The sequence below is a fragment of the Chroicocephalus ridibundus genome, chromosome 6 (assembly GCF_963924245.1).
Source record: "Chroicocephalus ridibundus chromosome 6, bChrRid1.1, whole genome shotgun sequence".
Classification (NCBI taxonomy): domain Eukaryota; kingdom Metazoa; phylum Chordata; class Aves; order Charadriiformes; family Laridae; genus Chroicocephalus; species Chroicocephalus ridibundus.
This window is the reverse complement of record NC_086289.1, coordinates 46,444,007-46,468,879: the sequence shown is the minus strand read 5'-3', so window position 1 is coordinate 46,468,879 and position 24,873 is coordinate 46,444,007. Positions and strand designations below refer to the sequence as shown.

The window sequence follows — 24,873 nt, the reverse complement described above, 5'->3', positions numbered from 1 at the left end:
TTTGGCAGCTACCCCGTAGCATACCTTCCACCCAGGATCTCTCGTAGTCACCGTCGTTCCTTGTATGTGCTATTAGCTCTGTTGGGATGATGGATCCCGGGGATGGGGATCCTGCGTTGTGTTGGGTGTGTTACAGGGCACAGAGGCAACCTCAGCCATGGGAGCTCGTGGCTTCCCCTGGAGGGACGCACAAAACCCCTGCCCCATCACTGGCTGCCGGGACAGGGTTTCGCACACCTCGCTGACGGCGTTGCTTGCTTTCCAGAGACAGCATCTGCACCAGGCTGAACCGGCGGGCGAAACTGCCCCCTGCAGCCGTCGGTGCTGCCGTGGGCTCTGCTGGGGCTGGCTGCCCCACGCATCCCCCCTTGGCCACAGACCTCGGGGTGCTGTGTTTGGACCTGCCCCGGGGTTTGTTATCGCCTGTGTGTTAATGGTGGGGCTGGGGGCTGCTGGGAGAGTGAGAGGGTTAGAGCTGGGTTTGGGGCGGGGAGCGCTGGAGGGGCCTGTGTCTGTGCTGAGCGCCATGGGGATGGACGGATGGACAGGGCAGCGTTGGGATGGATGGACGGATGGGCAGGGTAGTGTGGGGAGGGAGGGAGGGAGGGAGGGAGGGAGGAAGGAAGGAAGGAAGGAAGGAAGGAAGGAAGGAAGGAAGGAAGGAAGGAAGGAAGGAAGGAAGGAAGGAAGGAAGGAAGGAAGGATGGGCAGAGCAGAGTGGGGCTGGGTGGATGGATGGATAGATGGACAGGATAGCATGGAGATGGACAGAGGGACATGATGGGTGTTGGTGGCTCGCTGGCTAGAACAGCGTGTGGATGCATGGTCTGTGAGTGCATGGAGCGATGGAGAGGCTGGCCGGGCATGGACGGCCCCGGGGTAGCCGGTCACGGTGGGGTCTGTCCCGGGGGGTCGGTCCCGGGGGGGCCGGTGCCGTGTCGCCGCCCGGCGGCGGGAGCGGGGAGTGTGGCGGTGCCACCCCGGAACCCTCCTGCCCGGAACGCTGCTCCGCGAGCGCGGGGCGCGGCGGAGGGCCCGGAGCCGGGCAGACGGAAGCGGGGCGGCCCTTTCCGGCTCCGGCGGCGGCATGGGCAAGAAGCGAGGAGAGGGGCTGGGCCGCTGCCTGCAGCGGCAGCGCGGCCCGGACCGCCGGGGCGCCGCCTCATGGGTAGGGCGGCGGGGCCGGGGGCGGCGGGGGGTTCGGGGCGGCGGGAGGCCCGGGCTGACGGCGGTGTCTTGTCCCGGCAGCTGCACGCCAGCGAGGTGGGCGGCGAGCGCGGCCCGGAGCTGCGGTCGGCGGCCGAGCAGAGCCCGCTGGAGGAGTTCCTGGCCACCGCCGAGCTGGCCGGCACCCGCTTCGTTGCCGGTGAGGGGCCGGGACAGGTCCTGGGCTGCGGCTGGGCCCGGGGAGGGACCCGGTGCCAGGCTGGGTAGGAGGATCCGGGGGGGGCCCAGGACCGGTTCTGGGTTAGGGGAGAGGGTCTGGGGTTGGCTAGGGTGGGGTCCTGAGCCAGGGCTGGGGGTCCGCAGGGAGCGGGTGGGGTGGCAGGGACCAGCAGGGCTGGTGACAGGCAGGGATGGGGACAGCTGGCTTTGTATGACTGTCTCGCCCTTCCTGCAAGAGCGTCTGAACATCCAGATCGTGTCAGCCCAGAGCCGCACGGGCCTCCTCACGGCCCAGGAGGCCCAGCATGTCCGGCAGCTGCATGAGGAGAACCGTCAGTTCTTGCGCATCCCGCGGAGGTGAGTCCTGCATGGCCAGCCGTAGATCCCCCTCTGCTGAGTGGGCTCAGCTCCTCGGTGGCTGCAAGCCTGGGGGCAGCCCTCTGCTGTGTCAATATCTTGGTTTTGGGGAAGCCACCACCTGGCCTGCACGAGCTTGCTGTAACCCATGGCACAGGTGCCCGCCTGCCATGCGGGTGCCATGCGTGCATGGTGGACAGAGAGATAAGTCCCCCATCTTAAATGCCCTGCAAATCTTAGCTTAAAAAAACAGCTTTGTGAGAGCTAATACGCATAGGATAGCGTTCTCCCAGCTAGTGGAGTTCTGAGGGAACAATGAAAAAAGGTGTACTTAAAGCTATTGAAAACAGGTGCACGTATATCTCAACTGTAACCATTTCAGCACAGCTGAATGCGTGGTGCCTGTGTTGTTTATCGGTGTTTATTGCAGTAATGTAATGGGTCTAATGGCTGCTTCTGACCACTCTAAAATGTGCTTGCTCTACAGGCCACGTTGGGATAGGACAACCAGTGCAGAGGACTTGAAGCAAGCCGAGAGGGAGAGCTTTCTTGAATGGAGGCGACAGCTTGCCCAGTGAGTATGCCACTAGTGTCTGGGTAAGTAGCTGCTGGCATCTGAAGACACAGGAAGCAGTGGGTTGTATTTGTCCTTGCTGGGCCTATAAAAGTAACGTCTTGTCAGTGGCTCCCTGTAGTTGTTCTAGGAGGCTGGACAGCCCAGCCACAGTCCAGACATGTTTTTGTGGTGAGCTGTGCATAGCTGTCTTGTGTGCGCGTGTTCTTGTATGTTAAAATTCTTCAGGATGGAGTGTGGTGTTCTGCTCTTGCCTGTGAAGTGGAGGAGTGGTGAATGCGCCTCCTAAGAGCAACAGTGCTGCTCTGAGCAGAGTGCAACGCTACCAGCCTGCATACAGCAGCTTGTGCTGGTCCTGTGCTGCATCTGCTGGCCTGGAGAGCCAGGTGGCATCTGCTTACACCCTGTGACCCCAGGTTTGCCCTGGGCAAAGGCCCTCGCATGCTGGTAACAGTGAGTCAAACGTTGTGTAGAACCATGTCAGGTACCATCCTCAAATTTGTTACATTTTCAAAGTGGTACTCATTTTGAGTAATAACTGCTGGCGTTTGGGATAACTTCCCTGGTTTATTATTGTGGCAGGCTTTTGATGAGCTTTTGCTCTTGCTGTTATTTACCAGTTCTCAGCTGGCATGGTCAGGAGCCATTGTGTTACTGCTGAACCAGAATGCAAAACTAACAGAAATAGTACCTGCTGTATGAGTCTGACTTGATAGCTGTCTCTGAAACTAAAGCCACCTGGATCTAAGGAAGAGCTGGTGGTGTGATTATTACCTGAAATGGGTCAAATATGATGTCTTTTCTGTTTTGCCTTAGCCTTGAAGAAGAAAAAAAGTTAATTCTAACCCCATTTGAACGAAACTTGGAATTTTGGCGTCAGCTTTGGAGAGTCATTGAAAGAAGGTAAAGGATATCACTGTCTGCTTTTTAAAAGTAACATTTAATGTGTTTTCCTGAATTGCAGCCTTCACGTGGCTTCAAGCTTCAAGTGGCTGAGCACAGGAAAAACGATTACAGTTAATAATGTTTTGTTATCAGCACTGAAGTGACTTGGTTTTGAAGTGATCAAAATGTGATGTGAAGAAGGGCAGCTGTGTAGTGGTGCACGCTAGCTCTCAGCACTGCAATTCTGCAGGCGATTCGCTGCGACTCTCTGATGATTCTTCCGATGCTGCTGCTCTTGGCCTCTTCCAGTAACTCTGTGTGGGAGGCCTCCTTTGAGAACGTGTTTTTGAGATCTTTTGTCAAGATTAACGCTTTCTCCTCTTTCTCAACCATGCAGCTGCAGCCTGACGTTCAGGGGCAGGAGGCAAGGGAGAACAACTAAATAACTTTGAGAAAGAAAGAGCCTCTTGGTCCTTGGCCTTTTGCCATGCAGAGAAATTGCACCAGTGCATGAAAGGCAACAGCTTGTCATATCACAGAAATAGCTTTGTTTGCTCTGCCGAGCTGTAATACAATAGGAGTGCTATCTGCTACACTAATCTAACTGGGGCATTTAATTTCACTAGTAATTAAGTTTGAGATCATCTCGTCTGATTTTCCTAAAATTGAAAAATACTTCAGCAGTGAGGTCATGGTGAGCTGGTCCTTTCACAGAAGTGGCTTTGTACTGGGCGCTACTGGGTCTTTGGCTAGGAGAGAGCTGGGTAGGGCGCATCTACTATAGGGTATCATGATGTGCAGTGTGAGTGTACTGTGTGTTTTGAGGTGGCTGTAATGTGTTATTAATGCCTTTCTATTGTTGGAGCTTTTTATTTTGTGTAGAGTGAGGATGCTGTCTCAGAACTGAACATGAAAGTCATCCAGTCCCTTGCCTTGCTGGATAATTTGATCTGTTGTCAGCCTTTTATTGTGTTTGCTTCAAACTAGCTCCCAGTGGCGTGATTCAGTGACTTCTCTGTATCCCATCCCAGTACTGTGGTGTCAGCTTTCTCTCATATTGATCTTTGAATTGCTGTAACTGTTCAGTACCTCTTTGTACCCATGCGGCTTATTAAATGACTCCCTTGGGGGTTTTATTGATTTTTATTTATTTATTTGTAACCAACTGCCTAGCAAGGCTTGAAATTCTTCCATTCAACCTGAAGCTGTCCTGAGTTAGCAGGAATCCCTGTCAAACAAATGGAATCAATATCTGGCAACCAGTATTTTAAATTATATCCCTGGAGAAGTTTTAGTGGGAGAGGGTGTAGTTAAATTTTCCCCTTCCTTTTGAAGAAAGAAACATGGGTGCCTCTGGTATCTGAAGCTGCTGCATTTAATTTGTAGAACTGAGTCTTGCTCACGTATATGGTGGCAACCTGGTGTCTGTATTTGGAAGATGTTTCCTAAAAGCACACTTTTAGGCTTTGCTTGCATGGGGGAGCAACATGTTTTACTGGAGTCTAATTCTTTCACTGTTCTATGTTTTGTGTGACACGAAGAGCGCAAAATAAATTTGGAAGATGCCTGACAGCAAACGCTTGGTATCTGTAAGTCATTTGTGGGAGACTTAGTACATCTTGCTCCATGCAAAGTGGGCAACAGTGTTCCAGAATATCTCACTATGTAGGAAAACCACCTCTTCTTCCTCTCTGTAGACACTCTGCTGCAGTTTGGGGATGAGAATAAACAGAAGTAAAGTTGTTACCACAGTTTTTAGTAACGTTTTAAAGGATGGGATACCACTGCTCTGGTTCTTGCCTGCTGAGCATTTCTGAAGGGTAGATGAATTGGCGGAACTTGCAGGGCTGTTTTCCCCTTGCTGGCTGTACAGGAGAACTAGGCATGTGAGGCAGAAATACTGCGCAGCAGTGCTGGCATGTAGCACATGTGTGGCTCTGTTGGGGCATGCGGGATGCTGAGACGCTTTGTTAATTCAGTAAAGGTGCTTAGTAGAATAATAAAGTTAAAACCATTAAAATTCCAAGCAAAATCTAAAAGTGAGCCATGTGCTGTGCCTTGATGCTTTCTTTGAGGCAAGTAAGAAAGAATAATTTATCAGCTTTCTTTTATTTTTGCAGTGATATTGTAGTCCAGATAGTAGATGCTAGAAACCCCCTTCTGTTTAGATGCCAAGATCTGGTAAGTAAACCATTTTCTTGAGTGTTGTCTTCAACTTGTTTCTTAGAGTTTATATGATTTATTTTTCGTTTAACATGTTCAGCTACCTTGAAGCTGTTCTGCTGTTGTGCCTAACTGGATGTCTGATTTATTCATGCAAGTATTCTGGCATCAAATTATTTTTCTTCAACGTTTTTTTTAATATTACACATAGAGTATTGTGGATTTAGAGGTAGTTTTGCAGATGTTATATTGCAGTTATTATATCGCTCTCCATTACCAATTAAAAGTGTCTGCACTTAAAGGAATTGTTCTGTTTAAAAGCATAGTGGAATGAAAATGGTTGAGGATTACTGCACTGAAAGTGAAGGATCAAGAATTATTGAAGTGACGACTTTGTAATGATAGGCTATAGAACACTGCATCAACGAGATATGAAATTGCTCAAATAGTTGATCTTAGGAGTTTCTCCTGTGAGGTGCTGATTAATATCTTGTTGTAGCTCTAAGCAGACAAGGTGTTCATTCACACACGTGGCCAGAAACAACCTGTATTGCAGTAGTTGCATGCTCCGATTTGTTCTTGTAGCTGTGTGCTAAACACCAGTTCCATCTAGCCCAGGGGATGGCAAATTTAGCTACAGTCATGTGGATCTGGATGGGGTAACTTGTCTTGCTGCTCTTATATCTCCCTGGGGGGAGGAGGAGCCTAATCCAGAGTACGAACTGATCCTTCTCTTGTTTTCTTTAGGAAAGTTATGTTAAAGAAGTCAGCAATGACAAGGAGAACATGATCCTGATAAACAAAGCAGATTTGCTGAGTGAGGAGCAGCGGTCTGCTTGGGCACGGTTCTTCGAGAAAGAGGGCGTTAAGGTGGTGTTCTGGTCAGCTTTGGCAGAGTGCAGACGGCTCTCGGGGGAGGCAAAGGTACTGTAGGTGACCAGTTCCGACTGGGTACATGCTGGCTGCCTCTGATAGCTTGCTTTGCAGTTATGCTTGTGATATACCCGAGTACCTTTCTAGGAAAGGCACCATCCTTTTGTCGGGGAAGGGTTATTCTAAGGACCTGTGTGGCTGTAAAATAGAGACAAAAGTGAGGAGAGGAAAACGGTGAACCAAGTGGTACGTCCTTCAGACACTGTTGGTGGTGCTTGCAGTTTCTCTTTCAAGGTTAATGACTTGATAAATAATACTGAAGTAGAATGTAAATTTGTTCCTTGAGGCTACTGATAAACACCTACAGAAACAGCCCTTGTAGATCTGTTTGCAGACTCTTAACTTGTTGAAAGAATTGGAATCCTTTCCAAGAGGGATGCGGTGAGGGACATGGTTATCTGTACAGAGGATTTTTCTCTCCCATTCTGCCCAGTGGAACAAACTCTGCTGCTGCCTCAAGTTAAGTGTTATCTATAAATCCTACTTTTGTGTTTTACTGGCTTCATCAGTTACAGCCATCACTGTTCAACTATGGAATATCCCACGTCTCTTTTCAAAAATACCTAATCTGTTCAGGTGGCTCACAGTTCTTGGGTAAAATGTTTTTACAGATTGCTTTAAAAGTGAGACTGAAAGCGTTAGGTCGCTTGTCTTTTTTGGAAGGAAAGTTCAAGATACTGCTGTTATGAAAAGGTCTTTCTTACATTCATTCCTGTTACTAGGAGCATTGGATAATTTAAAAAAAAAATATTTCCTGGGCTCTGCTGCTGCTATGTGTAAGGATGTTATGGGGGGGTGTGTGTGTGTGTGTGTGTTCATAGTTGTGCTTCTGGGGAGAAACCTCTAACAACTTCACAATGAAGCTAACAGTCCCTCTTGGAATACTTTTGTCATTGTCCTAAAACAGGCTAGTTGTTTCTTTGTTGTACTTAAGACCCTTAAAAAGCATTGTGTGATGTAAGGAGTGAATTGTCAGTCCTCGGGATCTGGCTAATGGAAAAATAGGTGACTGTGCTGCAGCGACTGCAGTCAACACCAAGACTTACTGTTGTCTTTACATTTCACCTATGAAATAACTGTTCACGCAGGAGCCAGACACTGAAGATGTAGCAGAGGATCCGAGTTATTCTGACGATGAAAGCTACAGTCAAGAAGAAGAAGGTGATACAGTACAAGATAGTGCAGAAAGCACGTCCACAGGCAATGCTTTGCAAACCATAAACCAAGTTCTGGTTAGTGATGATGATAGTAGTGATGAATATGAAGACTGTGAAGATGATGAAGAGGAGGCCTGGCAAACCTGTTCTGAAGATGAAGGTGGGGACAAAGTAAATGCTATTGCCCCAGAGAGGATGGAAAGCAAGACTGATGGTGCTGCAGTGCAGCATGTAGTGCAGGAGCAGAACAGGAACATCAGGAACTTCAGCCATCTGGTGCAGAGAAACGAGCTGCTGGAGATATTCAAAACCATGCACAATGGACCAAGGGTGAAGGATGGGGAAGTAAATGTTGGGCTGGTGAGTTGGACTTTGTGCTTAAATAGAACTTGCTTAATCTAAATTTTTAGTTCCATGTGCCTTCCACGGGCAAAATTAATCCTGTAGCCTGGCTTCCTGTAAGTGTGAAGAAATCTAGCAAGCACAAATCACTGAGTGCTTTGTGCAAAGATTAATTTTGAAGTTCCTGGAGTTCAGTGTGCCCCACTGCTTGCTTTAGTTCTTTTAGTATGTTTTATTAAAGTACTTCTGTGTCAGAGCTCTGCTAGTCACCTGGCATTCCGCTGCCTGGTATCACTGTTACCATTCCACTTCTTTGTCATCTAGGTGGGTTACCCTAATGTTGGCAAAAGTTCGACCATCAACACAATCCTTGGAAATAAGAAGGTGTCAGTGTCTGCTACACCAGGCCGTACGAAACACTTTCAGGTATTGCTAACAAAGAGCATTGATCATTTTATTCTCTTTTTTCTCACCCCATGGAAGAGTGCTTCACTATTAACTAGTTGCAACCACGTGGACTCAGTGAGAACTCTTTGTCACCCTGAACTCTGCCCAGCAGAGTAGGTTGCAGAGGAGTGGGCTTGATGTATATAGTTTTGGAACTTTAGTTCTTTCTTCCAAACTCTTGGTACAGTTTGAGAGTCACTCATGGGAGCTGATGTGCAATGGAAGATATTTTTCCATCTCCAGATTTTATTTAAGTGGCTTGGCCGTTCTTTTTTCAACACCAGTGAGGAGGAGAAAACCTCTGAATAGCTTAAGGTCAAGCTTTCAAACGGTCTTTCTTGTCCACAGTCACTGCTGTGAATAAGTCCAGTTACGCTGCTCTCATATTGATCAAGCCCTTCATTTTGAGGTAGCAACTCCAATGCTATAATGAGCATTGTGGGATTTGTACTTGTGGAATCTCCTACCTGTTTCAAAAGGTCCGACACAAAGGTTTCTGGAGCGCTTTCTTCTCTCCCATCAGATCAGAGAGCTGAAGGTCTTGCTGCCCTCATCTGGACACCTTATTTATGAACCTTGGAAGTGCTGCTGTCTTCCACATCAGATTTCCTTAATTCATTGTCTGGGGCCAGCAGGGCAGATGTCTGTGTTAGTAGAATTTCTGCTTACTCTCATTTGCATCCTTGTTTCATCTATGCATTTGATTATTTTTTTTTTGTTCCTTTTTCCTTCATGGACACTGGCTTGCCTTGGTGAACTCATCGGTTATTTATTGTGTAGACCCTGTATGTGGAGCCTGGCCTATGCCTCTGCGATTGCCCTGGTCTGGTGATGCCATCTTTCATCTCTACCAAGGCAGAAATGATTTGTTCTGGAATTCTGCCCATAGACCAGATGAGGGACCATGTCCCACCCATTTCTCTAATATCCTTTGCATGGGGTTTGTGAGAGAGTCTGCACATGTTGAATCTGGAGTATGCAATGTGGCATGTTCCAGCCTTGCTGGGGTCACGTGTTCTCATGTGTTGAGGGCGGTGGGGACACACAGTAGATAAAAAAAGCCATGCTGTGTTGGTCTTGCCCCATCTCATTTCAAGTTTAACTTGTTGTCAGACTTGCATTGTTTTTCTGGTTTTGGACAAAATTAATTCTTAATGTGTGCCCTTGGAGTAACTAGGGCAAGATTACTTGTGCAGCTGAAAGTCACCAGGTGGTTTCCTTCACTAGCTTACGTTTGCCAGCATATCCCACGAAACATTTTGGAAGCAACCTATGGAATAAATATCATAAGGCCAAGGGAAGATGAGGATCCAGATCGAACGCCAACAGCTGAAGAGCTGCTAACAGCATATGGATGTGAGTGATGATCCCTTCAAAACCTGTCGCCTAGGCTGTGTGTGTGGTCCTGAATGTGACCTTAGGAGAACTTTTTAAAATTAGGCTTGACTCAGGTTTGTCATGCACTGAACCTCCCCATTAGGACTTCCCCTTCTCTCGGGAAAGGCCTTCGGTAACAGCTAATCTCGTGTGTGTTGCAGTGGTGCTTTGCCAGTTTCATCCAACAGATGTAGTGATTGTGTTGAGGATGTTAGTGAAATGCCCTGCCAGTCTGTGTAGTGTGGTGTGGGGCTCTCATCCTTTGGGATACCTCCCATCAACTGTCTTGAATTCGATTTTGGAAGAAAGCAATGAAGGTTTATCTCCCTTGTCTGATTCTCTGATGCAGTTAATCTTCTCTGTCCTTAAAACAAAAATACAAAGCCAGCAGGTTTTCTGGTGGTAGGGGGATGTCAGCTCTCGTAATTCCTTTCAGGTATAGGATGCTTCTGCAGCCCCCCTACAGCCAGCAGTGTTCCCCTTTCCTCCCTGCTTTCCACAACAGAACCCACTTTTTAAGGGAGATTTTTTTTGGAGAGAAGATACAAATGTGCAATTAAGCGGCAGAGGAGGATGTGTTAATGCTCTTGTTGTACTGACAGAGAATGTACTTTGGATATGTCTTCCAGATATGAGAGGCTTTATGACATCTCATGGACAGCCAGACCAGCCAAGATCAGCTCGATATGTCTTAAAAGACTATGTTAGTGTAAGTGCTTTCCTACATCTGGGTTTTCTTTCCTGACAGGAGGTGAATTGAAGGTTTCACTGGAGCAGGAAGGAGGACAATAAAATGAATTCTATTTCTCTGGATAAAATCAGCATATATTAAAATACTCTAAATTGGGTTATTTTTATGTTTTAAAGGAATAAATGAAATTTCTCCTGCTGCTGATTCTGAAAAAGATGATTGCTTAAAAATAAGGTGCTAGCTAAACGAATTATCGTTTCTTTAAAACATGCAGCAGATATTCAGGAAACAAACCCATTTTCTATAGTTGGATCAGTATTTGGTGCTAAGGACTGCCGTTAAGAGCGTTGTAATGCTGCGTGCTTCTACAGCACTGCTCTGCAACTTATTATTGAGCGTTTCTTAATTGGATCCTCCAGTACTCCTGAGAGTTTTGCACTGTATTGTTTGCAGCTGGAAATGGTGCTTTGAAGTAGAGGTAGAATGGTGGTTTAAAATCAAGCCAGTTGTTGCCTGGGAGGAGAAATCGAGTGTACTAATAGTTATTCTGCCAGCGTGAGCCCCTGGGGCCCTTCTTCAGCTTTGCAGTTGTTTTCTTTCCTCTCTGTGTGTCTCTCCAAGGTTTTTTTTTGGTAAAAACTGTATCCCATTGCTTTCGCAGGGGAAGCTGTTATATTGCCATCCGCCTCCTGGCATTGACCCAAATGATTTTCAGCACCAGCATCAAAGGTGCCCAGAGAGCAGAACTATGCAGGCCGGTGGACAGGTGAAGCCTGAGAAGAATACCAAAGCAAAACAAATTGAAAATGTGGTAGACAAAACATTCTTCCACCAGGTAAGTTCTGGAGGAGATTTATTCTAGGAGTTTTTACAGCAGCACTGGTGTGTCATAGTTACCGGAAAAAAGAGCTTTGAAGATGGAGGGGTGCTGGGTTGCATTAATGGTGTTAGATGCCATTGGCATCTGCACGTAATTTCTACCCAAGAGTGCTCTGTTCCTTTTATTATCTTCTAAATTGCTGGGAATGTCCTAGGTGACTGAAAGATGGCTAATGAGGTACGCATGGTTGATTTTTAAAAGGTCAGCGGGGTGACCCTCAGCGTTATGGGCCTAACATCAATCTTGAGCAAACAGGAGAGGGAAGAAAGACAAGGAAGGAGCCTCTTTTGGACTAACAGATCCTGCAAACTAACTTTCCTTTCTTGAGGTGATGCGTTTAGGGGTCATGATAAGCTTCTTTAAGACAATTGATTTAGTACTACTTGGTTGTTTTGGCTCAGAACCTGAAATCAGATGAAAAGCATGCAAATTGATTTAAAATCTAATTGAGAAATGTCAAAATGAAGTGGAAAATAGGAATTTTTCTTAACTTGTATGCTTCTGGTTAGATCCTACAGGACCTTTTTAGTCCCTACACTACTGAAATAATTTATTAGTAACTCATAATGAAATATCAAATCTGTAACTGATGAAGTCTGCACACGTGACAAAGACCAGAACAAGGTGTTCAGCAGTGAAGAGGATGGGTCATAGATGGTTTGATCCATTCTGCTTGGTTAGCTGGATATGGACAGTATTTGTTTCAGCACAGCTAAAGATAATCATGCATTTTGAAAACAAGAACTTGGGCTCTTCTCAAAAAATCAGTGAGCTGTTTTGGAAAACTACGACCTGAAAAGAATTTTTGGGATTACCAGACTCTTCCTCTGGCTGCCCAAAGTGCTGGCACGAGCTGAGTCCCGGCAGTGCTACCCACGCTCCAGACTTAGCAAGTTATTTTAGTCTCTGGCTTTCACAGACACCAGATTTATTTGCAAAGACAATTTGTTGTGTGCAAAGCAGAGACTGTGAGAATCAATCCTAGCGCCGTAGCTAATGTCTGGCGGAGCTCAGTGTCTCGTCTGTGCCTCTGCTTGCAGTGGCAGACCTGGCGCGGTGAGGCGTGGCTGCAGACACCACTGGAGCGTGCTGGCAGGCTTTGTCTCAGCTCTGTGGCCTGACCTTTCCTGCAGCTCTGGAGCTGGGGGCTGAGCAGGTCTTGATGGGTTTGAGCTTGCCTGTGTCTGGCTTTATTGACATATCACGGTTCCTTGTGAAATATCTTCTTATGGGTCTCTCTCCTTGTGGTGACTCTCTCTTCTCATGGTGACTATGTCTCCTCTTCCAGGAGAACGTTCGCGCCCTGATGAAAGGGGTCCGGGCTGCAATGGGATACCGGCCCGGCAGCGGTCTTGTGCCTGTGACTACCTCCAATCCTGGCAACGTGGTAGGAAAGCCTTGGAAAAAACACGGAAACAGGAACAGGAAGGAGAAAATTCGCAGGATCACTAAGCACCTGGAGGCTTAGCTGTGGCAGCGGTATCTGGCCTTTCCAGGGCAGAGACTGCATTGTTCTGCAGGCCTGAACTGAGCAGGGGAGGAAAAAAAGGATAAGTGAGCATCGCTAGCTCACCTGGGAGCTCTGTACGATGGATTGGCCTGTGCAGGGGATAAGCGTGGGCTCTGATAGTTGGAGCTCGTCCCTTCTGAGAACAAAAGAGACCTGTCCATTCGTGTTATCTGGAAGCCAGCCCAGCCGTTTGACTGCTGCTGAAACATCCTTTCAATGGGAGCAGATGGAGCCATGCGGGAATGTTTTTTTTTTTTTTTTTTTTTTTTTTCCTCCTATAAAGGATGTGTTTTATAGCTGTTGGGATCAAAGCAGTCCTGTAAAACTGACTAAAATCTTTAAACAGTTGAATCTCAATGAGTGATGTTTGTTACATTTTGAGACACTATTGCTCATCTTTTTTTTTTTTTTTAAAAACAAACTTGTTTGTTGATTTGACAGGACACTTTAGTATGTTGAAAAATTACATGAAAGGATCTTTATTTTGCCCTCTTTCTTTCCCTGCTGTACCAGCCCTATTCTGTAGAATTGGTACTGAAACCACTCATCTTCCCAGCCTAAACCAGAGCAGAGGAAGGAAAGCCACACCGTGCAAGGAAAACGCTGCTTTTATGTCCTTCACACTGAGCTGGTATCAGTTATTTTTCTGTGTGACCTCCCATTGGTATTTTAAAACATTAGCTCTATGTGACTGGCCAAATATCTGGTGCTAATTTGTCCTTAAATATACTTGAGATTTTACTTCCTATGTGGTGTCATGTTCTCTCTCAGTGACCTTGTAGGCATTGGCCTAGTTGCAGAAGTGTCATAATAGCAGATTTGAATGAGTACATTAGTATTTGATGGTAAAAAGACTGGTAAAAATCTGGGGTCAGATTTAAGTGAGACTTACTCCTTGCTCACCCTGCAGAAAAAGTGTTTGTGCACTTGGTCAGTGCTCTTCATTCCTAATCTAGCACAGGGAGTAATGATAGGACTGGAAAGGCTCACAAAGACAAAATGTGCTTTGTTTTTCGGTGAAGGTGGTGTTTTTGGGTGGTGAAGCAGAGTAGCAGATGACGCTGGTCTCTGATACTAAAAAAGGGATTGCTGTCCTGTAATTTTGTACTTTCCAGCGCTTAACTATGGATGGAGAGATGAAAGCAACTGCTAAGTAAAGCCACAGCAGATGTGGGGCATGCAACCAAGCTAGTTCTGGCTTTGTGACTCTCTGCTTGTCCTGTCCAGCCAATTTGCACCGTGTATGCAGAGGGTCCCCTGGCAGCAGAGCTCTCGCCTCGGCTCCTGCTTCCCTTGGAGTCCTTGCTCGCAAGTTCTTAATTACATCACTGGAGGGAAGGTATTTCCCTGCCACCTGTAAAACTAAAGCATAATTACACTGAATGAATATGATCGGTGGTATTTTAAGTCAGTGTACCGAATCTCTCGATTCTCGAGAGACTATTTGATCTGATTCTCTTGGAGAAGATGATTTTTGCCTCTTCTTCCTGAAGAGGCTGTGCCCTAGCCAAATCCATCTCGGAGCAGGTTTTCCCACCCTCTTTGGAGGGATGGTTTCTGCTTTTGTCCCTTATAATACTTTAGGGACCTGATTACTCAGAAACCCATTTCTTTTTGTCCTGTCTTGTGTGAAGCTACTATCTGTCAAACTGAAGTTGGGGGTATACTTTACTGAAGAATACTAAAATATTTTTTTGTATTCTATGTCTCTCCTTTCAAAGCATTTTGAATTCTTCGTTCTTGTTGCATATACCCGAGTTTTCTTTTGCATTCTCAGCCCTTTCATGCCAACTGGGTCTCCGTGACCCTTCTTGCTGGACAGGCTGTGTCCTGGTGCAGACCCTTCCAAACCTAGTCAATGACAGCAATCCCCAGAGCCTGGGGCTTGGGACAACTCTGTGTGTTGCTCACAGAAACCTTTGGCCACAAGACCTGCCAAACCACTTGCAGTGTTTGCGTGAATGGATGGACGGTAATGTAAATATGACGAAGCAAGTAATGTTTGCTCAGGTTTGATAAATGCAAACTGCTCCTTGGCTGTGCTAAAGGACTCTTGCCTTGATAGAAGAAGGACCGTAAACGAGAGCTGTGGAACCAAAGGCTTGTTAATATTTTATGCTGCTATTGAGCAGTGGAGGACCGTGGTTAAATTAATGCTTTCCTGTGGTGGTTTGGTCTGTTGCTGAACTGCATCCACCCTGCCCTACCCTGGCTGGGGAATGCTGGCAGGGCTGTTGACGGCTCCGTACAGCGCACAGGAGCAGCTGGCAGGCGTGGGACAACGCAGGGACTGCGTCGCTGGTGGAGCGGGCACAAAGGAGACCTTGTGCTCTGCCTCGGCCACCTGCTGAATGAGCCCCTCTCGGTTGGTCCCGTCGCCTTCCGCGGAAGGCAACTTTCCATTTCTGAGTGCTGTTCTCTTAAAGTGCCTTGTGCGTGTAGAGGGAGCGTGTGGGCTCTGACCGGCTCCAGTCTGTTCCTTGGGATCCGCAGCACTTTCCGCACCCCAGTGGTCTGCTTCCCCTTTTAGGGGGCTTTGCTTTATAATGCCAGCGGTTCATTTTCCTGGCTAGTGATGTTGCCAGCTGCACTGATACCTGCAGCAGAAACGCAGAGCTGATTTGGGAATATGGTTTGAACGTGAACTTCCCTTTTACCATATCTTGCACTTGGAGTATGAAATACAATTCTCCCTGCAGAGCAGGAGCTGGAGCTGCCAGGTCTCTTCTGCCGAGTTTAGGGAGCTGTATTCCAGCCGGGAGTCTGCTCTCAGCAGTGTGCGGTGCTTTCTACCCCTGGGGAGCTGCTGGGTGCTGTAGCGTGGGCGGAGGTGGTGCTGGGTGCCGCACCTGCGGGGTGGGTGGTGGCACTCCCTGCCCAGGGACACTCAGAGCCAGCCATGCTGGGGACACCAGCCACAGGCCACAGTGGCTCTGCTGCCTGGCCAGCAGCATGCCTGGCCGGGGAGCCGGGCTGTGTGTCCTGGGGGCTCTGGATGCTGGCCGTGCTGTGCTGGATCACTGCCCGCTCCCTGTAACTCCCTGGGGCTGGGCTGCGGGAGGCTGTGGGGCTGCTCTGCTCCGACATCCCGCGGTGCCCGGTGTGGCTAGAGCAGCCTGTCCCTCTGCCCTAGGCTGTCCTGCGGGTGCCCAGGGCAGGGCCGGCGGCAGGCATCCGTCCTCTGCCTCCTGTACAGCTTCCTGGGCCATGTCTGCAACGCGATCGGAGCGCTGCTGGCCAGCCAGCTTGGCATCCAGGTGGGAAAGGCTACCTGCGGTAGGGGGGGACTGGAGGTGTGCTGCTCTGTTGCCCTGGAGTGCTGGGCCCTGGAGGGGGAGGATTTTCACAGCCTGGCTTAAGACAGCGCGGCAAATACAGCCCCTCGCCTGGGGGGGCTGTGGGCTGCTGCCAGAGGTTCTGCGTTTCAGGGAGGTTCAGCTGTTGTGTCTCTCCCCAGGTCCTCACAGGTGCCTACATGGCCATGGCCGACATCATCCGCTTCCTGCTCACCCTCTTTCCCCCATGCCCGCCTGAGTCCCAGAAGACAGCAGGTTTGGGCTGGGATATCCCTCCTTGCCATTGGCACGGGTTGGCAGCAGCCTGCTCTGAGCCGAGGGCATCAGGAGCACCGCGTGCCCCTGGGTGGGCAGCCTGGCACGGGCACTGTGGGGACAGTGTCACCTGGGGTAGCAGCGTGGCACCCTGGGCAAACAGAGGGTGGCTTGGTGGCCGCCGGGATGGGTGAGGAGTAGGGTGGGGGCCCCAGCACTGCCCACGAGGGTGGGATGGGACAAAACCTGTTCCTGAAAGTGACTACGTGTCCCACACAGGTCCACCCCGCCGGTGGAGGAGGAGGAGGCGGCGACGGCAGAGGCTGCGGGATGGTCTGCTTGCCCTTGCCCTGCCCCTGTCCGTGGGTGCTGGCAGGTTTCTGTGGGTCCCCAGCTCCCGGTCCTCCCTGGAGCGGCTGGAGGGAGCCCGGCGGAGGCTGCTCGGGGTGGTGTTGGAGGTGAGCTGCCCTCTCCTCGTCCCCCCAGGGCTGGGTGGGCAGCAGGTAGGGCACAGGCAGCTGCTGGGCTCTGAGCACCGGCAGGTTCAGTTCTGTTGCGTTTTCCCCTTTACCAGCCCTGGCACTGCCCAAACTGGTGTCTCGGCTTCCCGGGGCTTTGTGTCCCTGGGGTGCCCAAGGCCGGTCCTGTTCCCCAGGACACACCCAGCCCCTGCACGCCTGGGGCTGGGGTCAGGAGAGGCAGCCCCCCCACACCGTGGCAGTTCTGGTCAGGGTGATGTCCCTGGGATCACCAGGGGACCTGGAGCAGCTGGCGGGGGCGGTGGGGACAGGGCTCCTGTCGGGAGGTATGTGCTGAGCTCTCTCTAGACCCCTTCTCTGGGCCGGCTGTGATGGAGGTGTTCCCCTGCTTCCCCTGTTCTTCTTCCTTTAGGACAACAAGGAAGTGCTGGGCTTTGTCCTGGGGCTGCTCTCTGCCCTCATTGCCCTCACGGCCAGGATCTCTGCACTCTCCAGAGCAGTAAGTGTCTGCCTGGCACGGCTGCCCTTATGCCCCTGAGTCCCAGGCAGGGCTTCCCAGCCATGCTGGTGACTCCTGCATCCCATTGCAAAAGCTCTGGGGGGGATGCCGGGTGCCCCTCCCAGCTGTTTAGTCCTCGGGTCAGCTGCAGGGTTCGGCACAGCTGCCCCATACCCAGCGGGGTGCAGGGTCCCTGTGCCGGCTGCGACGGTGTCCCTGGCTGGGGACAGGGTCTGTGGCTCCAAAGCAGGCTCTGGGTGGCTTAGTGCAGGGCAAAGCCATGGCCATGGAGGCGGCTGTGGGCCACCCTGTGCTCGGCCACAGCCGGCGTCCTCTACGCGGCAGCGATTGTCACCCACGGCTGGCAGCCTGTGCATGTCCTGAGGGCCCTGCCCTGGCTCCTTGTCGCCCTGGGGTCAGCTGCACTGGACGTGGCTGTATCCTTTCCCAGCTCTGCTCTCAGCTGGGATGTGGAGGTGGATGGGGCACCTCTCCTGGTCCAGGTGCCCAGGCTGTGGGACGGGTGTGGGGAGGGTGCTCCACTGTTACTCCAGAAACACCCTTAACAGGGGTTCAGCTCCTGTTCATCGCCTGCACCGCCAAGAGCCAGACGAGCCAGCGTCTTGTACCAGAGGTCCCCGATGCTTGGGCCCCCCTGGCTGGGGAGGGAAAAGAAGATGATGGAGAAGCAGAAGAGGAGGAGGTTTATTTTTTTTTCCTCCCTCTCTGATTGAAGGGCAGGAAGGAGAGCTGCCCTGCTCGGCAGCATTACTGCTCTGCCTCCCCAGGGGAGGGTGGGGGGATGATGGGGGCCGGGGCCCCACAGAGAAGGCATGTGGAGGGTCAGCATGCTGCAGGGCATGGCTGATGCTGGGAACATCACCCTCACCACAGGACCACATGTATTTTCTTACTATGCTGACTGGGGAGCAGCTTGGCACTGGTGTGCAGCTCCTGGATGCTCCCCTGGCCCCAGTGGCTGCTGCAAGGGGGGGAGGCTGGTGGGGGTCCCTCACCCCCTTACTCCCTCTGGGAGGTGGGGAGGGCCTGGCTGCAGGATCCAGACGTGTCAGCTCAGCACCATCCTGCACCCACCCAGTTCCCCAGTTCTTGGTGTGGCTGGAGCGACGCTGCTGTTGGATGGGGACAGGTGCTGTGCCCCTTGGTGCAGGTGCAGCTTTCCTGGTGTAGCTGATGTGGCTCATTCTCCTTTGCAGGCTGCAAACTGGGTCCCGCTTCACGTGTTTCCAAAACCCAGGACTGGGCCCAGGATGGTGGCCACCAGCCACTCCTTAGACCTGATGATCAGGCTGGTGCAGCAGGTGAGAGGCTGCTGGGGGCCCGGTGCAGCCCCTGGGGCTGGGGCAGGGTCCGGGGGTGTCAGGGATGGTCTCACCCCTCTGGCAGGGAATGGGATCTCTGCAGAGGTTGTGTGCCCAGATTGTGGGGGGGGGGAGTGGATGCATCTTCCTTGCTGCCCTGCACAGCAGGGAGAGGCCGGCATCTTGCAGATGCTTTTGCAATGTGAGCCCCGAGGTGCTGTGAACATACTGGGGCTGCTGGGTTTTGGTGCTCTCCCCGGTGATGTCTCCCTTTGATGTCCTCCTCTTGCTTCCTGTCCCCTATCAGAGTGGTCACAGCGTGGCGAGGCTGCCTGGGGATGCACAGACGGGTCCAGCAGGTCCTGTGCCACCGCAGCCGCCTGCCTGCCCCCCGCTCCTGGCTCGGTGCCCTGGGGTCTCCCCGTCCAGCTCCTCTGATGCCACCTCCATCAACTCGGAGCTCGAGGTCAGTGTCTGCTCCTGGCTCTTCAGGCGCTGTTTCTTCTCCCTTGGGGCTCTGCCCTGATGCACTGTGTTCATTAAGGCATCCACCCCATAGAGTGACAGCCCTGGTGCCAGGGTCAGGTCTAGATCCCTGTTCAGACATGCCCAGGGTGCTGCTGAGGCGCAAAGGCTGCTCTGCAGAAGAGCTCAGAAAAGGAGAATGGAGGCTAGCTTGTTCTATCAAGGCAGGTGAGCCACCACAGCATCTCGCACAAGTGTGCCAGCCCTGTTCGCAGCATCACCTGCCCACCTGGGAAGTCCCCATCCGTGGCTCCTCCTGAAAAGGCTGGAGCCAGGGTTCTAGGCTGTCCCAGGCTCACTCAAAGGTCTTTATACTCTGAGCTGTAGCTGACGTGGTCCTACAGAGAAGATGCTGTGAAAAGAAGGAATTTCACAGGGCTCCTCTTGGGTAGTGTTACATTGTCCCTTCTCTTTTTGTCTGCCTACTAGTTAGTGGAGTTTTATTATCAGGAGAAGGGCAAGACTTGCACCTTTTCAGAGCTTTCCTGGTACCTCCTTAGTGCAAGACCTGGTCTTGCTTAGTTTCTCCAAAGGGCCTTTTCCACCCAGGCTGCTGCTGTTGGCTGCAAGAGGGTTTCAGTGCAGGTCACCCTGGTGCAACACTGGCCCCAGCTCTGCCCTGGAGGTCCAGAAGGCTGGGGCTGTCCTTCACACAGAGGGCTGCCACTGCACGTCAGAGCTGCTGCCGAGGCCATCCACCTACTAGAAAATGTGCTTTGCAGAGTCTGTTTTGCGGGAGAGCAGTATTTTTTACTCTACCCCTGAAAATGGAAGCACCGTGGGTGAACAAGTGAGAGGGATGCCAGGATGCATTTACCGACTGCACATCCCTGAGCTGCTCTGCTGCGGGGTGCTGCGGCTCTTCTAACGCTGTGGTCCATGGCAGGTGATGTACCAGCCTCAGTCCCCTCAGCTTGGCAGAGCCAGCACTACACAAAAAAGTCCTTTGCCTGGCAGGGTCAGGTGTCTCTGACTTTTTCCTGACACCTCAGCCCAAGGGTCAGTGGGACGATGACTTTTGCACCAGGGAGTCCTGCAGCGAGGGGCTGCTGTGCGAGCATCTCGCCAGCTTTCTGCAGTCACCGCCTGGTCCAAAACTACTTCATTACTTCTCTGGAGGAGGCTGAAGTCCTTCTCTGCTGCCGTTAGGGGCCGGCCTTTCCAAGGCAGAGGAGAGCAGCCCTGGCAGAGCAGGAGGGCATCCCCAGAGCAGCAGTGCTGGGTCCTGTCCCAGCCAGGGATCCCAGCAGAGGTGCTGGTCCCCAGGGACCCCCCACCATACACCCCTGCAGGGTGGCACACCAACGAGCTGTTCCCAGCCAGCCTGCGCAAAAGGGTGGTCAAGAGGACCACGGTGGGAGAAGCAGTTCTTGCCTTGGCAAGTGAGGAGTTGGGGTCCTTTTTTTGGTTGTTATTTTTTTTCTTTCCCTTTTGCAGAAAAAATACTGGGAGAGGGGCAGGGAGCAGCTCCTCAGGCCACCTCAGAGTATAATCTCTCAGCGCTAAATGCCTGAGGTGCCCAAAAAGAGAGGTCATGGGGAGGACAAGAGGAAAAGAAACGACTCCTGAGTCAGAGGAACAACCCGGCCCCAGTGGTTTTTTTGGTTTTTTTTTCTTGCTGCAGCGGTGGGAAAAGGGTCTGTCCCTTTTGGGTGGTGTCAGGGCGGGAGGGCTGCACTTGCCGGATGGAGCAGGCTTGGGTTTGCCCTCCTGGAAATGTTCCCCTCTGATCCCCAGCCCCTTGTCACTGAGGAGTCATAGCAGTTGAGGCAAAGAAACAGAAACACCGTCATGTCCCTGACGGGAAGTTCCCGCCGTTCAGTCAGGTTTTTGTGCCTGCACAGAGCCAAGGGAAGCTGGAAGCCCCTGCAGAGCCCCTTTATGTTAGCTGGTGGTGGTGAACCAGCCTGAGCATCATCTGGGGCTTTACAGGGTGTTTAGCAAGAGCTGTCTCTGCTGAGGTGGCTCTCCGAACCGGCTGTGCTCCCAGCAGCACAGGGGGATGCTCAGGAACTGTTGCTGTGGGGGTCTCAGTGAGAAGGGATTCTCCCTCTCTTGACCCACTCCACATCTCACTTGGCCACCCCCCCCGTGTGCTCCTGAGCCCCCCCGTCACGTTCCTGGGCAGGGTGGGGGAAGCACGTGAGAAAAATGGAAACCAGCCTTGTTCTGCTTTGAGCTTTGCTTGCGTTGTTGCGGAGAAAGGGAGAACCAAATACTTTCTATTTTCCAACCTAGCCAATTCCCCTTTTGGCAGGAGGCGGCGTGTCCCCCGTGCTGCCCGCAGGGAGCGGTGCTGCCCGGCCATCCCTCGCACCCGGCTGCGGCACCACCTGCTCCTTTCTCTTCACAGTGGGACTTCGAAGACATGACAGTGCAGTGGAGCCGGCCCAGCCCTGCTGCTCAGCCTTGCTCCGTGCTGAGCCCCGGCACCTTCAGACAACCTGCAGCCCCTCCGAGACACCCCAAGCACCCATCCCCGCAGCCGAGCAAGCAGTAACCAGCAGAAGGTGCTTCCTCGGGGCTCTCCTGGGAGAGGTGGTAAGCTGTGGGGTGCTATCACAGGCTGCCATGCTGTGCCTGGAGCACTGCCTGCATGGAGTGGTGACAGCTTCCAGTGTCTCCTTTCACCCTTGTCCCGCTGCAAAGAGGTGCAGGGTCCCCCTTCCTGTTGCTGTTGGCTGCACTCCCTGGAAATGGGGCTGCGGGAGAGGTGCAGCCTCACGGCTGGGTTTAAACCAGCAGTGTCCTCTCTTGGTTGGGCTGGTGTTTTCCCCAGCCTTGGGGTTACAAGCCCTGCTCGGTCATGCTCTGCAGCCTCTGGAGTGGAAGCCTGCTGATCCGCCCAGCGAGGCAGGAGAGGGACAGTCCCCACTGTGGCTGCCATGCTTCCTGGTCATCCCTGACTGCTGAACACTAGCCTCACAAGCCAAGGACCAGCGAGACAGAAACCCACCTGGAAGATTATATGTGTCTTAAGTGCTGTATGTGGGGGATGGACCCATCACTCGTGGGCTCCCTGGTGGGTGCCGGCTGCCATAAGGGAGGGCGCTGCCACTTCCTGTGATGGGGAGGTGGATTTCTTGCCCTGGCATGATTTTGTGCATAAAATGTGCGTGGTGCAGATCAGGGGAAGCTGCAGAAATGTAGGAGCCCACGGAAAGGTCAGGAGGGAGCAGCCCGTTTGCATCCACAGGGCATGACGTGTTGAAGTGCCTTGGGCCACGTATGCGCTGGTGCAGCTGCAGCGCGGGGATCCCCAGGACCCTGCAGCCCACGCTGATGGATGTGTTGCACGTGAAGCACTGCTTTGGCTCAAATCTCATCTGTGTCTTTCAAATCCATGGGCTGTGCCCTGCTGCACCATCCCCAGGATGCTGCGGGGGAAGACCTGGCCGGCCTGGGCACTCGTCTGGAGGGAGAGGATCCAGGATGGGGACTTGGGGACCTGTCTGGCTGCTCTCCTGCTCCTCTCTGTTACAGAGCACAGGGGAAGAGAAAATCTTCCTGCACAGGAGCGCAGTAGAGAGCACAACTGGGGCCAGCTTGCTCCCTGCAGCCGGAGCTCAGCTCTTTGCCCCAGGGTGGGTGGTGGTGGTGGCTCCTACAAGGAGCACATCAGGGAAAGAGCTTTTTGCTATAACCCTGGGCTGACAGTGTCTTCCACGGTCTTTTCTGAGGTGCTAGTGGCTTGTAGCTGTTCTTCCTTCCCAATGGTACACATCCTCCTCTGGGCTCTGCTCTGGCTAAATAAACTGGAAGAGAAAAAGAAACAGGAGGCTACAGTGTTTCATTGCCATGGTCAAATCTCATCAAGCCACGTTGCCTGGCACTGCCACCCCTCCAGGCGAGCGGCTGAGCTGCCTGCCTTGGGCAGTGGCAAATGCACAGGGTGAAGCTTAGTGGGGTGAGGATGGGGCCCTGGGGTGGCCGGGCCCTGGGGTGGCCGGGCCCTGGGGTGGCCAGACCCTGACTGGTTCGTCTGCAGCAGCAAAAGGAGCCTTTGCAGAGCCCCTGCTGATAAGAAGCGCCTGCATTCATGTTTCCAAAGGCCTGGGCGAATTGCTGAGTGGCGAGGCTCAGAAATCCAGACGCCAGACAATGGAAAGGCTGGAAACATAAAGGAAAGGAAATTCTTCTGCTGTATTGCCTTTCCTATGGCGATAAGATAACCCAAAGCGAAACAAAAGTCTCAGCTGCAGACGGTGGGGTGGGCACCTCGGCTGCTCTCTAAAGCGCGGGAGGATGCCTACGGGAGCCAGGATCCCCAAGCCAGCGGGTGGCTGTCGCACAGGGCAGCCCTGTTTGCGGTGCTTTGCAATGAGTCCTGGAGCAGCAGATAGCCTGGACTGCTCCTGCTCCATCCCGTGGGACCACCCGTGTCCATCATTTGCGCACTGGCAAGAGAAATCTTACTTTAACTGCTCTGGAAGAGCACCCAAAGCTGGTGGCAGAATGTGTTGAAAGGGTCTAGCACCGCTGAGTGGCTGGGGGACGGAGTGACAGGACAGAGAGCGTGTCCATGTGGACAGAGCTGGGAGCAGGATTAGCTGCTGCCATAGGAGAGGCTGGTCAAGGGCTGTGTGGGAGCGGCTGGGATGGATCCGTGACATGCCAGTGTGTGTGCAGGGCTGGGCATCCCCCAACGCGCCCAGAGCTGTGTAGGGCACGAGAAGAGGAGCAAGGGTGGCCTCTGAGTAAGAACAGAGGTGAGTGTCTGAAGAGGTGTCCTGTCCCAAAGAGGGGATGTGATGGGGTGGGCGCCATCAGGGCAGCAGAGGAAAGGAAAGGATGAGCGCCTCTGCTGCGTCTCAGAGCACGGGGACAGGGAGGTCTGAAGTGAAGCTGGCCAGAGACAAGTTCAGATTACAGCCTGCGGGCTCAGAGCAGGCCCAAATTAACTGCGGAAACCATTGTGGGCTATTTTGGGCATTGAGACGGGGATGAATGATGAGTGGAGTTCAGGAAGGGAGGCCGGGTCTGCCCCTGTGGCTCAGGAAGCCCCGGGCTGTGGCCGCCGGGAGCGGCAGGGCGGCTGCAGGAGGTCACCCCGCGCTGCCCTGCTCCGCTCTGGCCCCAGAGCTGAGCCACTCCCGGGACCGAGGGCTGATTCAGTGTCCCATCATTAACAGTAGAACTCCAGACGGCAGCGGGATGGGTGCTGTGCCCCGCTTCTCCTGGGGGGTCGCAGGGTGGGAGCTGTGAAGGGGCACAGCAGTGTTTGCTCGGGCCGTGGGAAGGGATGTCACAGGCTGCACGGACCCGGGTGAAAGGAGGAGCTCTGCAAGAGGGTGCTGAGGCTTTGGCACATCTCACATCGCTGTGGTTTGCAGCTCTACCCGCTCTCTGCCCTGGGGCGCAGTGGTGGGAAATCAGTGGTCTCAGCCCTGTCAGGTCTTGTATCGGGCCCACCGGGGTTTTTTGCCCTTTGGTTTTACACTGGCAGCCCAGCTTTGGGAAGCGGAGGGCTGAGCTGTAGGCACAGGGAGACATGCAGGAATCAGGACAGTGGCAGCTGGATTGACGGTCGTGATGCTTGCAGCACCTGGCAGTCTGCCCCTTCGTCCTGCCTTGGGAAGCAGGACTTGGCAGCAGAGCAACAAAGGGCACAAAGCGCCGTTAATATGGGGCAGGTTTGCTGCCACCTCTCTGCCCACTCCCTCTAGCCCTCAGTGGCTGCTTCTGCTGGGGTATTTGGGGAGCTACCCATGGCACCGGCACCTCTGATGGAGATCACCACACCAGCAGCCACAGTCACGCTTGGGGGGATGAAGAGCTCTGTACAGAGCGCACTG

The 24,873-nt window shown here is 52.3% G+C and overlaps 2 protein-coding genes across 6 annotated transcripts; both read left to right on the top strand.

The window, feature by feature from the left end:
- The first annotated feature begins 703 nt into the window (after positions 1-703).
- Positions 704-13,450, top strand: LSG1 (large 60S subunit nuclear export GTPase 1). 2 transcript variants are annotated; one of them, XM_063339019.1, is made up of 14 exons: positions 707-1,168; positions 1,249-1,366; positions 1,623-1,743; positions 2,231-2,317; positions 3,134-3,220; positions 5,323-5,383; positions 6,113-6,289; positions 7,387-7,815; positions 8,122-8,223; positions 9,025-9,168; positions 9,477-9,600; positions 10,251-10,330; positions 10,974-11,147; positions 12,481-13,450. In XM_063339019.1, exons 1-14 carry the CDS (start codon positions 1,088-1,090, stop codon positions 12,658-12,660), a joined length of 1,965 nt encoding a protein of 654 aa, XP_063195089.1. In that variant the 5' UTR covers positions 707-1,087; the 3' UTR covers positions 12,661-13,450. The 2 variants fall into 2 exon arrangements, 1 of the variants encoding a protein (XP_063195089.1); XR_010071637.1 differs by lacking the exons at positions 9,025-9,168; positions 10,974-11,147; positions 12,481-13,450 and having other exon boundaries at positions 704-1,168; positions 9,472-9,600.
- Positions 13,451-15,618: 2,168 nt separating this feature from the next.
- TMEM44 (transmembrane protein 44) lies at positions 15,619-22,055 on the top strand. 4 transcript variants are annotated; one of them, XM_063339083.1, is made up of 9 exons: positions 15,619-15,735; positions 15,836-15,959; positions 16,533-16,711; positions 17,145-17,231; positions 17,503-17,668; positions 17,809-17,934; positions 18,449-18,553; positions 18,861-19,019; positions 21,336-22,055. In XM_063339083.1, exons 1-9 carry the CDS (start codon positions 15,698-15,700, stop codon positions 21,576-21,578), a joined length of 1,227 nt encoding a protein of 408 aa, XP_063195153.1. In that variant the 5' UTR covers positions 15,619-15,697; the 3' UTR covers positions 21,579-22,055. The 4 variants fall into 4 exon arrangements, with proteins under 4 accessions (XP_063195153.1, XP_063195154.1, XP_063195152.1 ...); XM_063339084.1 differs by having other exon boundaries at positions 17,498-17,668; positions 21,432-22,055; XM_063339082.1 differs by having other exon boundaries at positions 17,498-17,668.
- Positions 22,056-24,873: the final 2,818 nt, after the last annotated feature.

Excerpts from the sequence above, each read along its gene's own strand:
- LSG1 (XM_063339019.1), top strand. The coding sequence starts at position 1,088 with ATGGGCAAGAAGCGAGGAGAGGGGCTGGGCCGCTGCCTGCAGCGGCAG. Across the intron at positions 8,224-9,024 it reads GCCGTACGAAACACTTTCAG|ACCCTGTATGTGGAGCCTGG; the intron begins GTATTGCTAACA and ends TTTATTGTGTAG. Across the intron at positions 9,601-10,250 it reads GCTGCTAACAGCATATGGAT|ATATGAGAGGCTTTATGACA; the intron begins GTGAGTGATGAT and ends TATGTCTTCCAG.
- TMEM44 (XM_063339082.1), top strand. The coding sequence starts at position 15,655 with ATGCCTGGCCGGGGAGCCGGGCTGTGTGTCCTGGGGGCTCTGGATGCT. Across the intron at positions 15,960-16,532 it reads CCAGCCAGCTTGGCATCCAG|GTCCACCCCGCCGGTGGAGG; the intron begins GTGGGAAAGGCT and ends TGTCCCACACAG. Across the intron at positions 17,935-18,448 it reads GAGAAGCAGAAGAGGAGGAG|GCTGCAAACTGGGTCCCGCT; the intron begins GTTTATTTTTTT and ends TCTCCTTTGCAG.